The sequence below is a fragment of the Argiope bruennichi genome, chromosome 6 (genome assembly GCF_947563725.1).
Source record: "Argiope bruennichi chromosome 6, qqArgBrue1.1, whole genome shotgun sequence".
In the NCBI taxonomy this organism is placed as follows: Eukaryota; Metazoa; Arthropoda; class Arachnida; order Araneae; family Araneidae; genus Argiope; species Argiope bruennichi.
This window is the reverse complement of record NC_079156.1, coordinates 5,837,810-5,853,180: the sequence shown is the minus strand read 5'-3', so window position 1 is coordinate 5,853,180 and position 15,371 is coordinate 5,837,810. Positions and strand designations below refer to the sequence as shown.

At 31.6% G+C, this 15,371-nt stretch overlaps 1 protein-coding gene across 1 annotated transcript in view; it reads left to right on the top strand.

The window, feature by feature from the left end:
* The window catches only part of LOC129972750 (alkaline phosphatase-like), a 141,155-nt gene extending 129,296 nt beyond the window's left edge, over positions 1-11,859 (top strand). The window contains exons 8-9 of the mRNA XM_056086998.1: positions 7,710-7,832; positions 8,154-11,859. Coding sequence (XP_055942973.1) covers positions 7,710-7,832; positions 8,154-8,500 — 470 coding nt within the window. The 3' untranslated portion in view covers positions 8,501-11,859. The remainder of the gene's footprint in view (positions 1-7,709; positions 7,833-8,153) is intronic.
* Positions 11,860-15,371: the final 3,512 nt, after the last annotated feature.

The window sequence follows — 15,371 nt, the reverse complement described above, 5'->3', positions numbered from 1 at the left end:
TAATCCTTTCAATCCCGTATGTGCCAAATGGTACCACTGGTGTACTTTTGCTTTTGTGTAGATTTTTGCATTCATTTTGGACCATAGAAGATTTCAAAAGAAATATTGATTTCTAAAAGTTACGACGAACTTGCGTTTTTGAAATCCCTCATTATATAAAGTAAGCAAAAGTGTATACGCGTTTTATTTTTGAAAAGAAAATGGCATTTTTAGAAAAGCAACAGAAAATTATATGAATAATGTGCTTTAGTAATTTGTTAGTGTATTCTATGAATACTTATTAGTCTAGAATTGTACTTACAGAGGTATTGTAGATAAAGTCTCGGAGCAATCGTCCATTCGATTCATTAACGTGGTGGATAGTACAAGAAAACTGGTTCCAGGTCGACCATGTTTTACAATTCTTGAATCCGAAATTGTACGGAAAAAACCATTTGCTGGTCTCTTTTAATAATCGATAATATTGAATAGCCCTTTTACAGCGTAAGAGATCACGTTTTCCTCGACTAGCCAGACAACAATGAACCTCCACATTCTAACAGTTAAGTTCCAATTTTGTTTGGAGAATAATTGAAACTGTGTGCTGCTAAGAAGGGAACTAGGTACCAGATTCTATTAATCTAATATTATTGAAAATCATAATTCTAGAAGAGGTAGAATGATATTTTGAACTTAAATCTGTCTAGGTAATCACACTAACCTCCAGGTGCTAAATAGAAGAATTGTCACTATCATCAGATATATTGATGAGATCTTCGACCCATACACTTATCCTATTGGATGATGATGTTGGATCTGATCAAGCAAGATTTATTCAAGGAATATCTTGAGGTTCAAGAATTTTGAGTAAATGGGCTGTGCAACAACTTCCAGACTTTAATTTGGTAGAGTGTTTTTGGAATTGAATCCGTAAACAAGTGGCTGCGTCAAACATTACTCTGAAATCCCTAAATGTACTTAACAAGTCATACTCCAACTTTATTTCCCCATTCAGTTCAGTTCGACAATTTAAATGAAAGGAAAGTCAATTCCGCCAATGTATTCCACCTACATAAATACAGCACATTAGGAGAAGACACATTCCTTATTAAAACTCGTTCATTCCTTTTTTTTATCAGGTAATCTTTCTTTTATTATTTTTTACAACAGTTGACAAAAAAGAAGTAATAATTTAATTTTTAATTATATTTGATACAATAAATATCTATTTAATATATGATTGTTCTAATCTGTATGTAGTCTGTTTGCAAATTAGACACAAAAAGCACAATTTTCCTGGACTTTGGAAGTCAGAGGGGAAATAATACATTAATGGCAGAAAAAGTGGTACAGATATATCTCTCTGATAATCAATATAATTGTGGGGGTCTGAAGCTAGAGAGATTGCATCCAAATCAGAGGATTACATGTTTGGGATTTCATTCTACCATATCAGACCTACTGTGACTATTGACCTGTTGCAAACTGAATCATAGTTGTGTGTCAAAATTTCTCAAGTTAGTATAACATAGAAATTGGAAATGCTGGCTTAGGCCCTTTTCTTGTGGCTCAATCATAGTATCAAAGCAAAATAGATAATCCTAAACAAAGTATCCACACTCATCAAAGTAAAAAATTAGGGCTCTGGTGCGTGATTTTTCAAGATCTGGAAAAAGGTGTAAAATTTCTTTTTCGGCTTAAATGAGTAAGTTGCTGACTCGTGTATTTCTTTGTCAGCCGACCATGACACCAAACTTTCTAACATAATTGTGTATTCATAATCAACAAAGCAAAACAATTTGAGCTCTGCTGCATAATGTTCTAAGATCTATAAAAAATGTAAAATTACACAAATTTTTGTAAAAATTCATTTTTTAAGAATTCAGATAAGTTTTTTATTATCAAATTTTTAATCCGATTGCATTTAATGCCAGATATTATTAAGGAGTGCCGTTGAAAGAAAAAAAGAATCATTGTTAGATAAGGAGTTTGTTTGGTTTCATGTGTAAAGGTAATACAAGACCTAAATTGCAAAGTACACAATAGTAATGCTATGTATAGAAGAAATGCCTTTTTAAAAATGCGTGGATAAATGTATTTTTATTAGATGCACAATTTTGCTTTCTCCGTCTTTTATTATTTGACGCTTTATTCTTAAAAAGTGATTACTAATTCCTGATTCAATGTAAGGACTATGTTAGCTACTGCTTTTTTCATCTTTTTGATAAATGTTGCACACCATTTCGAAAAAAAAAAATGAATCGGCTTTTAAAAAGATTCACAAATCGATCTATTTTTGGACTTCTTTATTAGAGAGGTAATACTGATCATCTTGGTCATGTGTCATCGATCAAAATAAAGGATAGATAAAAGAACAATGCTTGGGGAATATGGAGAAAGGGATAAGACAACCAATTTTAGCATTTCAAGTTATGTGTTGACTGATTTCGAGACATGTGTCGAGTATTTTTATGCTAAATGATAACTGTATCGGAGTCTATAGGTATTATCGCCGTTTCGCCTTCAATGCTTGGTTCAAACTCGTCAATGGCGTTCGACACCAATCCCCTATGATGATTTGCGTCGCTTTCAATAGCTCATAATATATCACACCCATCATGTCCCATCAAAGTTGAACATAACCTTGCCACTATGAACATTCGGTCCGAAGCATTAAAACCACTCACAACACGTTTTTTGTCTAAGAGTAGATTCACCGAAAAGTTTGGAGGTGTAAACCAAGGTGGCTTTACACTTGGCCAATTATCAGACAGCCAGTAAGACAATGCGCAGAAAGGGACTGATTTATGTTTGCCACATTTTCATAAGACTCGAGCATTGCATGCTTGGCTATAAATTGCCGTTTTGGGGCCTCTGAATTTTTATTTTTCACTGCGTATCGTATTAAAATGTTATTTAGACGAAAGAAATGGTAAAAAAAAAGTGTCAAAATCACTAAATTTGGAAAATTTTAGAAAAGAAATGGCAAATAAAATGAAAAAAAAAGCATAGAAAGAACAAAGAGCAAAAAATGTCGGAATTAATCTATGATAAGTTATTCATTTTTTCACGCCAAAAAACCTCCAAATTCTACAAACGCATGCGCAGTAAGAAAAAAAAAAGTGCAATACAGCGGCATGTTGTTGCCCCATCGGGACAGTACTTGCCGTGGACCGAACAGCATTTTGCGCTAATCATGCCTGCCTACAGGCCGTCTTATAAGTGGTCGAGTGTAAACCTGGCATCATTCTGTGATAAGCTGAATGTTTCGACCAGCACTTACCGCTGCAGCCATCAATGGAAAAATGGCTGAGGCAAAGTATCTAAAAATGTTGGAATTTCGGTAAATGGCTTGAAGTCATTCATAACACAAAAACAAACCAAATAATTATTGAAGTATTAAACTCGACGAGAAGTTCAAGCTTAAAAAAACATTATGTACATTTTGAATTAAGGCATCGAATGATAGTTCATGCATTATTGTTTTTCAACCTTTTATAAAAATCTGCCTTTACATTAAGCAAATTTGTTCACTAAAATTTTTAATTGTTCTCGAATACTTACTAGTAATCCAAAATTATAATTTAAAAAAAATTCTTATCTACATTTTTAAAGGAAACATCTGACTTTTTCTAGTCCAACGTCTTTCAGATATACTTACTAATATATTTTTTGCTCCATAATTCAACTTAATTAGTTGAGGAAAACAATCTAATCAAACTGTACTTAATTAATTTTACGAATCACTTTTTAAAAATTGCATGCTACTGAAATATTTCCAAACATTAGTTTTAATATACATCGAAATGAAGTAGCAGGAATTCCATGAAACCCTGCTTATAGTTTAATGAATGGAATTTTCATTTGAACAAGGAATATTTTTTCAGACGAATTGCTACTGATGTTTAATGAGTATATTTGATCATTTGAGTTTCAGAAATTTTGAGATAAATTGTTTTCCTATAGATCTAGAGGAAAGATGCTTAATCTTTCTCAGATAAAATGATTTAATTATCGAAACGAAAGATATTTTGGACAAATTATCATACAAAAAATGTCTGTAAGACAGAAAATATTATTTTTAATAGCAGGCACTGTATCTTTTACTGAAGAAAATTTTTGCTGACCAATCCCGCATTCTAACCAAGCTCCTGATTCTTGATAACGTTAAAGGGCGACAGCTTCGACTGGTTGGAGTGACCTTGGGGGACCGTCCGATTTTACCTTCAATGTTTGTTGTGTGATCGTTCTCTGGAGAAAGCTAAGAGGAAACTGATTCATTTTCTGGCTGGCAAAAAGCTAAAATCTTTTTTCCAAACAGAATTGCTCTCAGTTTAATATGAGTATAAACAAGATAAAAGTATTTCGTATAAAAGTATAGGTAAAATAGCCAGGCCATACCTTCACTTACGAGAATATTAAAGAGCTCAAAAACTTTTAGACCTCTTATTTTTTATTACTATGCCTTTCTAGTTAAGTTAAATTAACAAAATTCATTTCGTACTATTATAAAAATTTGGAAAGATATATATGTAAAATAAATGATTATAAATATCTAAGAAAAGATGCAAGAGAAAATTATTAACAAATAGTTTACATTTCAACTCTAGTATTAATAATTTTTTGCTTCTTATTTAGAAAGTGTAATTTATCTCATTTAGAAAGAAATATTTGCAGATGACATTACTTCTAGGAAAAGAACATAATATACTTTCACTTGATCATTGCATTAAAGATTGCATTTGAATTCATGTAGAAAATTTATTCGGTAAATTTCATAAGATTATTTATTATGGACTTATATGATTTCTTTGACAGATTGCGCATTTGATATCAATTTTTTTTTTTTTTTTTGCAAGTTCCGCTTGACCTAAAGTATTTTTATACTGTACCATTCTCTTCGAACAGGTTTCCTACTAAGGGTTGCATTTTCTATCTTCTGTTTGATTTGAATAATGAAAATTAATATACTTACGGAATGGTTGAAATGGTTTAAATTGCAATATATAAGAAGAAGCACAGATTTCCAACAGATACAGAATTATTAAATTGTCGGAATTCAAAAAGCTGAAGAAAATTTACAGTTGTGCCTGAAAATCCATAAGCCATCCTATTTTTTAAAGAGATTTAAAATATTTTATTAGATTTCTGTTTGTTCTACTACTAAAAATATTACTCTATTCGTCTATCCAATTAACTTCTACATAAAAACTATTCCACATGAATTTTACTATTACTATAAATGGTGGTTAAACGCCCTGTTAGCTTCCAGACTCCAGGTTAGCCTCCAGACTCCAAACATTAATCTATGATAAGAAATAAAAATTTTTTTTTTTAATTCTAAACAAAAGCCTAAAACCTTATTTCAATTTCTGCCTGAGTTCATCCCTATATTTTCGCTTCTGTTGATGTGTTTTTTATATTCAGTTTAGTGAGATTCAGATCAGTTTTGGAGTGATATAAGAGCAATATCCAAAGGGAACTCGTTCTTTGGAGCCTGAGACATATGAAAAAGACGACATTGGAACCGGCGACTGATTCTCCATACTTCTGTTCCACACCAGCGGAAAATCTTTTGATCTCGGCGAATTTGACGTGCTTGGATCTAGAAATCAGAAACGAATGGTCATATAGTTTCTCCGATTTTTTTTTTTTAAATTTGACACTTAATTTTTTTTATGAAAATTCTTTGATACAGATTGAGTTTTTATTATTTTATTTTATTTACTGCAGTACGATGTTCGCTATGAAGGCAGATATATGAATTCATTTGATCACTATTATATAACACAGTTAGAAATATATGTTTAAATTTTTACTATCTTGTGAATTATGAATACTATGTTTAAGATCTCAGATAATTTACCTTTGTTTTCAGAAAATAAAGAAAAAAAAAATAGAGAGAAAAACGAGCAGCTGCAGTTTTCTTGCAAAGAGAAAAATTGCTTATATCAAATGTAGTTGGGGCCAAAGAAAAATACAACGAAAGCAAAACTGAAGAAAAATTGAAAGCATTTTATAACACAAGAAATATATCTGTAAAGTGTCTACTGAGAATATTTCTTCTTGGAGAAGAAAAAAAAAAAAAAAAATAGAGTGTTGGGGAAAATCTGTACCTTCGTTTTGCCCCATAAAAAGCCCCTCCGACTCCCATAACCGGCGGAATCTCACAATACCTTGTAAGAGATAAGAGAGAACAGGGAAGAAACATTTTTTCAGCCGCGATTTATTGTGAAACTTTGTCAGCACATTTATAAAGAAGGGCGAATAAAAAAAACCATCGTTATTGCGAGTTTGCTTTCCTGTTATTTCCGTCGACTTCAACAGACATTTGAGACAGCCGAAGGAAAGGCGCGGAGGGACGTTTCTTTCAACTTGTATGCTTCATTTCGTGCGTCTATTTGATGCTGCAGAAGGCAAAATGAACGCTTGTTTAAAGTGATAACGCTGAAAGAATTCAAAAATTGCTTCTCCCTGTTTCGTGATTTATTAAACTTTATGCACTGGAACTGCGGCTCCGGGGAAAAATTACTTCAGGGGCAGTCGCTGATATCGCAAATTTCTGTTACTGAAAATGGACCAAAGAATTTCAATATGAGAGTTCTGTGTTTTGCGAAGTTATTTCTGTTTGATAAAGAATTATGTATACATATTAATGTTTATCAAGTATGTTGATACTTTGAATAATAGTTTATAAAAGACGAAAAGGAGGTCATTTAGTTATATATTAGAAATAATTCGAAAGTTATGATATCAGAAGAAATAACACTTCCTAAAAACTGGATCTAAAAATGTGGACATCAAAAGAAAGAAACAATTTTAAAGTTTGAATGGTAATAGAGGTTTATTTTTAATGCATATCACTTTTAATGAATGGTTTATAATCCACGAATAAACAGTAATTAAATCTAATAATATAATCGATTGCAATAACAATGAAAAAAAATTATATTTAAAAAATGATTTGACCAAATAAGAAATTGATTTTTGCTTATTCAATTGTGTAATTAAAGAAGTAAAAGCAATTCACAATTAACATGATCAAAGTTTCATTTTTTATTGAATTAATTTTTTTAGCAATAAAAATCCCGATATTGCCAAAATATAAGATCATATGTAAATATTATCTTATACATCTCAACGTTTTTATAAAGGAATGTGTTAGGAGCTATTTCTGTTTTGATACGGTATTCTGTGATAATGAAAACAATATGAGCTCAAAATAAATGTAATATTCACTTCTGATATCTGAGAAGATGCATTACGAATTTAATTAATTAAAATAAACAATTATTTATCATTTTTCGTCTGAATATGGAAGGAACCAGAATAATTTCAAATTACAGACTATAAATATTGCAACTAAATTGTTGTTAATACAAAAATTAATAGAAAATTGCAGTTAATAAAAAAGAATTAAGAAAATAGAGAAAAATTACAATTACTAATCAAATTTAATTAAAAATTGTTGAATTAAATACGTCCCCCCTCCCCCAAAAATAAGATTATATTTCTAGCCGCTTTTAACACCCCAAATTTTTAAAATTCTTCATAAATAAAAACTAAAACACTTCGCAAAGTTCAACATAACTGGATTTTAAGTTGCTTTAATGTTGAATTGTTAAGTGCTAATCAATAAATGTTGGCGGCCACTAGAAAGGCCCCAGAAGTTTCGAATCCCCTCATTGGAGAGAAAATTTGTTACGCTGCTTTTTATTTTTCTCTAACAGGACTCGATAACAAGCCGTCTGATGTGGATAATATGCCTTATACAACACTATTGTACGCTAATGGACCAGGATATAAAAGAGATTTGGTTACCGGCAGAGAAAACCTAACGGGCACAAACACAGGTTGCGTTTTCCTTTCTCTCTCATCAAGAATCATTTATCCTAAATTTGAATTTAATTTGAAAAATATTATATAAATAATGTTAAGTATTTTTATGTACATCATACTTTATAAAATATTAATTAAGGCATGAATGCAAAAAAGTATGGGAACATTAAAGATTCTTTATAAAAATGGACAATTTCATTTTAACAATTATCATTCTTAATTATTTTTTTTAATCATCAGCTTATGGCTTCCGTTTCCATTTTCTGTAGCAGAAAGTTATCAACTATAAATGGTCCTTTTCAAGGTAACATCATTCCTGACATTTGATCTTTCAGATGACAAAAACTACGTGCAGCAAAGCGCCGTACCTCGCAAGTGGGACACCCACGGCGGTGAAGATGTTCCAGTTTATGCTCACGGCCCCATGGCTCATTTGTTCCGAGGAGTACTCGAGCAGACTTACGTACCCCATGCTATGGCCTATGCAGCCTGCATAGGCCCTCAGAGGGATGACTGTGAACGACGACGGCGACAGGCTTATCAACGGCAAGTCATCGAGTGCCCGTCGGCCCACAGGGACGACTCTTCAGGCCAAAGGCTTCTGGCGAGCTCGATGGCAACCATCTGGTGCTTTGCCTGGACATGTGTTGAGCTGTGGAAGATTCGAGCAGTTCTTACGTGACCTCACCATCACCGGACTCCTGCAAACCCTGAGACTGCAAAGTAGGGTGATGTGATCCTACATATCCCGGCGTTCCTATAAAGGAACGTATTTGGAACTGTTCATGTTTTGATACGGTAATTTAATATTAGGGCGAAGTCTTCAGAACAAATTTCAGAGAAAGGTCAGAAAGTTTTAGAATAATGAATTTAATACTGAAATGCTAAACTACATTTTGAATGATGATGTGTCTGAACACGGTCTCTGTGTTTTTCAGCGAATGGAAACCGAGTCTCGTTCTCCTTTTTGATTTTAAAAAAAATGCTTAAAAAATGTATATTTAATCCAATTTTCAAACATAAGCTTCTTTAAAAAGGAAGCTTTTTAAGTAATGTTGTTATTGGGATGTAGCGAGAAAATGGAGACTCGTAAATTTCTTCTTTCGCATGTTTTGCTTATAGAAGTTTCTTAAACACTTGTTCTCATGATGAGTTGTCAATGATGTAAAGTTAAATATTTTTGCAATGATGTTTCCGAAAGGCTGATTTTCTCAAACGTTTTGCTGTACAATTCATAATATTTCAAAATCTTCTAATGTAAACTTTATTCACGGCATTCTTTAGAATTTCTTAAAATTTTTAGATTAGATTTTTTTATTAAGATTATACTAATTTTAATGCGAGCGTGATGGTAAGATTACGCCAGAAACCATGCTTACAAAACGCTTAGAATTATTTTCAAAATAATTTAAAAATGCATTGAAATATCCCTTACAATATTTTCCGGGTTAATATGATCTATACTTAAGGATTTTTGCTCAATAATATTTGAATTTATTCTATTTAGCACTTGAGTCATATTTTCTGATAAGAAGAAAATTCACTCATATTAAAGGTACCCCTGAAATCTTTCAACAAAAAATATAATAAGACTTCATCCTAAAGGAAACAATGTTTTCTACTGACGTAAAACTGTTGTTACTTCACGGTGCATGAACCACTGTGTGTAAAGCTGTTCAAACAAAACTCAAATTTGTGAATATTCCAAAACGTAAGTTAGAACTCTCTTAAGATGCAACTAAACAAAAAGAAACTTAACTTTCACTCAAACATTCTTCTTGCTGTGTACCTTGTAATGCTAAACTTTATAAACCACGATTTAGATTATCATTATATACGAAATGATTCTTTTTTTTAATCGTTCACTTCTTCATTATGCAATTTTTAAACACGACTCTTTTGGAGCGATGAGAGGGTCGCGGTGGCCTGATGGTAATTATTACTTCGGAACCGGATGGTTGCAGGTTCGAGTCCTGATTACACCGAAAAATCGTCATGTAAGCCTGTCTGGTGCACGTTAAATCCGTCGGGGCCAAACGTCCTGCCACTGATGTGGTGTGAAAGCTTGTAGAGGAGAATACCAGCTCAGGCGTCATTCTCATCATCTGACAGAGGTTCAAAATTACGAGGTATGTCCCAAAATAGTGTTCCTTTAAAACAGGGCGTTAATATAACTAAACTAAACTAATTCGAAGTGATGAAAGCATACTATATAATAGATTACGTAAGCAGGCATTTAAGTAAAAACCTTTTATACTTGTATCTTTAACGAAAGAACAACACATTGTTTACATATTTTCCAGGATTTTGACTTTATTTTCTGTTTTGTATCAAGATGAATTTCACATTTTTGTAGCAATGACAGATTCAGTTTAGAGTCTAGTTCAGTAAATGACGATGGCCTCTTATCACTTCTCAGGAATAAATATTATTTGACCATTTGACTGTAATGGACGCAGTATATGCGCTTTTCAAACTCCATCACTGTTGTCTGTGACTGAATAGGTGCGTTCGTGCAAGCCATCTGCTCATTCCTGTTCTATCTGTGAGATGTGTGAATGTGCCCTCCTGTAAAAAGGGGTTGTGCAAGCGAATGAGTGATGCGTGAGTAGTCAAGTCGTACTCTTGGCCGAAGTTGGCTCTACGATAAAAACAAGAGGCGCTCCACCTTAGGCTTAAATCGGCTGTCTTTGAACAGCGGGCTTGTCCGTGGCAAGTGCCATAAGAAACAACAACAACAACCTCAGCGATTGTTACTACCGGCCACACGCGAAGCGCTTCTTGAGTAGTCATCAATCAAAAGGTTAAAGTATGATTCTATATCTTTTCTACATAGTAGTTAGGATGTTTTTACATATTCTCTAGAAAGTATATTAACTGAATCGTTAATTATAACAAAAGTACAAGTTATTTTCCTATTTCTTAAGTTTACTTTGGATCTTTCGTAGCTCATTCGTTCTTATATTTCTCGTAATTGCAATTTTTACATTTACATTTTTACATTTATTCGTTTCCCTATCGTCGTTGAATTTTCTGCAAAAGATAAATGCTCTTCTCTTTTATTAGTGTTCTGTGATATTTTAATCCACTGTTAATGTACTGATGTATAAGCAATTTACAATAATTTCACCATTTTAGCATCAATCTCTAAAACGTTACTCCTTTATCGGAATTTCTTTTCGATGTTGTTTAGATACAAGGTTTTTTTTAAAAGGAACTTTTAGAATATGCATGAAAAATGAATAAAAATTCAAATAAACGCAAATTTTAAAGGATGCCGTGGATAGAATTTTAACTGAGGACTTGAAAAATATTTGACAGAACAGCACAGATTTGAAATTAGGCCGGCTGTTAGATAGCAACTACATAATATTTAAGCAAATGGCAAGTGATAACTTGGAAATAATAAACGTTTTTGGAAACTGCTTTCAAGATTCCATGTACAAGACTGCTCTTCTACAAACCAAATGTAGATTTTGTTTACAAAAAGTTGACTTTGAAGTGCATGATGTACATATAAATGTGCATAGACATAAACCTCTATAGTTTCTGTATATACATGCGAAAGAATTTATGCACCGATAAATATATATCCCCACCCCCACCGATTTCTTCATTTAGTTATGCATTACGTTCAAAATGAGAAGAAAAGAAATCATGTTATTACTTTTCATATTCTAAACTGATCTTTTAGGAATTCCTCCTTTTCACTTTTATTTGAATAAATGGAATTTTAATTGTTATTATCATTTGTTCTGTTCCATAAAAGAAATGATATGCATCTGGACGATTTAAACAAAAGTCTTGTTTTCATTTCTTAAACGAGATCAAGCTTTCATTTTCATTTTCTTAAGCACGCATTAAGCATGCGCATTAACATCATTTTTTGCTATTTTTTTGTAAATTGCTTTTGGTATTCTTTTTCCATCATGCTGTTTCTTTTTATTCCTTTGTCTCAAGCTGAATGGCACTGCAGTGACTGTCATTATTTTGATTGTACCGAAATAAGGATTGTAATAAAAATAAATGAATTTCAAAGTATCATTACTGGCTTATTTCTTTCTAAACTTGCTTTCCAATTATGCAGATTTTTTCCAATTATTTTTTCCAATTATACAATATTCATGCTCACCACCATTGATTTCAAAAACAACATCATACATATGCAAATCAGTTTTTTTTTTTTTTTTTTTTTTTTTTTTTATGTAGGTTCATCAACAATCTGAAATGTCAATGGGTAGAGTGAAATAATGTATGAAATAAATAGTTGCAAAATTTTAAGCTGGCAAAGGATGAAATTATTTTCAGTAAAGGCATGCTCATTTATATCAAATTTTTATTTAAAATAATCATTTTGGGGGAAAACATTTTGCTATTTAAATCTCATTTTGGTGAAGAAATAATTATCTTTACATAAAATGACTGAAGAAGAAATTTTGACGACTTTCGAAATGACTGATGAATAAACTTAGCAATATTGGAATATAGCATAAGCGTTTTAAAACTTTATCTAAGGGCCTTTCGTATGTTTATTATATAACATATACAGTTCGATGTTTAGTACACTATTCATACTATTCAGTGCCTTGAAATCCTTCTGTGATGCAAACATTTTATATTCAATCATACATACAGACATTTATATCTTTTTTTTTAATTTACCGTGTTTAAAGGAAGAAATACATACAGTCATTTAAACAGCTTCTCTAATGATAAACAAACAAACAAAAAAAAACATTAATATAATTTCAAAAAGATCAGTAATTAAAAATCGGCAATATAATACATGGTGTCCCTAAAAAGTACCAAAAAAACATTTATTTCCTTAAATATTACATTTAGATATATTTCATGAAACTTTGCAATTGAAAATATAAGACACAGAACAGTATTAAAATACTGTAAGTCCATGAAGAGGTTGATAACAAAAATTTGCAGAAATTAAATTTTCATATGTCTTTCATAGCGAAGAAGTGTCAGCAAATAAAATATTTCCTCATCTCATCTAAGCATACATAATTTCATGTTTCTGTCTGTGAAATTTGCTATGGATATAAAGGGGCAGATGTACTGACCTAGATTACTTATCATACCTAAGGCTAGTTTGATTTCGTTATGCATTTCAAAGGTTATGTAAGTAACATAGTATGGTATTCAGAGGACGATATCGGAAAACTATAATGCATTCATTGACTCATATAAAGTTTTAAAAATTGAAAATAATATATTAATTGAAGTTTTTCCAAATTTGTAAATAAATGAGCACTTTTAACATATACAAGCAGAATTGTTCTGACAATACTTGTACACATGCTATTGAGTTCATCACTTGCACATGTATATTGAAATCTTATGGCTAAGATTTGCTATGCTTTAAAAAGGCATGCTATAGTCAGAAGATCGTAACAACATAAATAAAAGTGAAGAGGTGTTAAATCAGGTGATCTAGAAAGAAATGAAACAAATAGGACAGTCCACTTGTCCTTGTAAGCATTCAACCCTATTTTTTCAGCTGACATGTAATTGGCGAAGAGGAACGCCATCTAATTGCAATCACACGCGTAGAAACTCTGCCAAAGGCAGATAAAGTGAAATTCAAGATTTACCTAATATATTCATCTAACGTCCGTCGTACAAAACAGAAGCAACAGAAAGGTTTCTGAAAATGTCTCGTCATACATTTATAGAAAATTGTCATCTCTTCGTTGTACGAGGAATGGAAATTTATCATTTCAAAAGTGATAATTTAGATTATTGATGCTTCCATCCTGATTAAAATGACATTCTTCAGTCCAAATTACATTTCTCAGGAAATAAGAACTTCTTTCTATCTAAAGTAAGATGCGATCGAAAAACATTAGACGACAGTAATGATTTGAATATAACTATGAATGCTGCATGGAGGCCAGGTTATTGTGTTGAATAATTCTTCATATTATCGGTTTCTGGAGTGCTGATTTCTGAACTGACTGTCCGTACACCAGATTGAGGAAAAGCCGCAAAATAAGCCAAAACGTCAATTTCTGTGACATTTGTACGGCGTTTTGCCTTCCCCATTTCTTCTTGAAAAATTAAAGATCCTGTAGTTTACAATCGCTGAATTGTAGGTTAATGTATTTTCTTGATGTCACCCAGAATTAGAAAAACTACGTCTGCATTCTTCTGATATAAGCATCTGAATCTAATTTTGTGATAAGTTCTCCTAAATTCAGAAATAAACATAATCTGCAATCGCCGCACATTTTGTAGATGGAAGTATGAAATTTTGTGTAAGCATCGATGAACGCAAAAGAAACCCATCGACGCCTTTACTTTCTGCAGGTCGTAAAAGAATCTAACTTTAAAATATTTCCGATATCAGTTTTTATAGAAAGCTAAAGTAATTTCAAACATTTGTAAACCATATTCAGGAAAACTTTGTAATGGAAATGTAAGTTTAAATGTTTTTTTATGGAAAAAAAATGTTTATTTCACTTTTTGGAATACTCTGCTCTGGTGCACTTAAAAGCACCCACATTATTTGAAATAAGAGTTACATTTAAAAATAACAATAATCGAATGAAAGAAAATGAACCATTAGCTTAACTTCTTTCGAACGCCTTTGATATGACATTATGTATATATGTTAAAAATGTTTTATAAAACTCGACGCCAGTCAACTCATATTCTGAATATTCTACCAAATGCAATATCTACATATAAACATGAGATACTTAAATACTTGATAAACCAATAACATATTGGATATACCAATACATTGAAATATAACCAATTAATGATATGCCAGGACACAGTTTACTTTTCCATAGCTGATCTCTAAACTATGACTCAGCGTGACACAAAATTCTGCCATCAAAAGTTTTGAAAATATCATAAATATGAAAAATTATTCTAAATGTTTATTAAACCTGTAAGAGAGCGAATATCCATGATATGTAATATGAAACGCATACTAGTGTTCAATATAATTACAGAATAGCAAATTTACCGCTTTATTTTGTTATCATTTTCAACACAAAACGAGGTGGAAGATTTTGAGTAAGTTATTAATTAAAAACATAACAATATAAAAAATACCCAATCTTAATTTTCTTCGTTTTTTGCTGGTCGAAGTTATGTACGCTTTGTTTGTTCTTTTTCATGCAAATATGTTACTTCGCTGTTGTAAAGTTGTATTTCATTGAATTGGTACTGTTAATTTTATCTAGTTCATTTTTTTTGCACTCTTGATTTCCCGACCACTTTTAAGGCGCCCCTCTCCTTGTGTTTGTTCCATTGAAAAAAATTATTTTATTCTATACACTAAACCAGCAAAAGAAATCTATCTAATAACACTTTGTTCCTTATGTTTTTCTCCTAAATATTACATTGATTAACTATATTAAAATGTTAATTTTTCTGTACAAACATTAAGAGGAATTCCAGATTCGGGAATTTTTCCCTGGATGCGGAAATGTGTAAAATAAAGGGGGTATTATATGGGTATAATGTTAATAAATTAAAAATATTTTTAAAATTACAACGCAACATAAATCCTTATTATTATTTTTTTT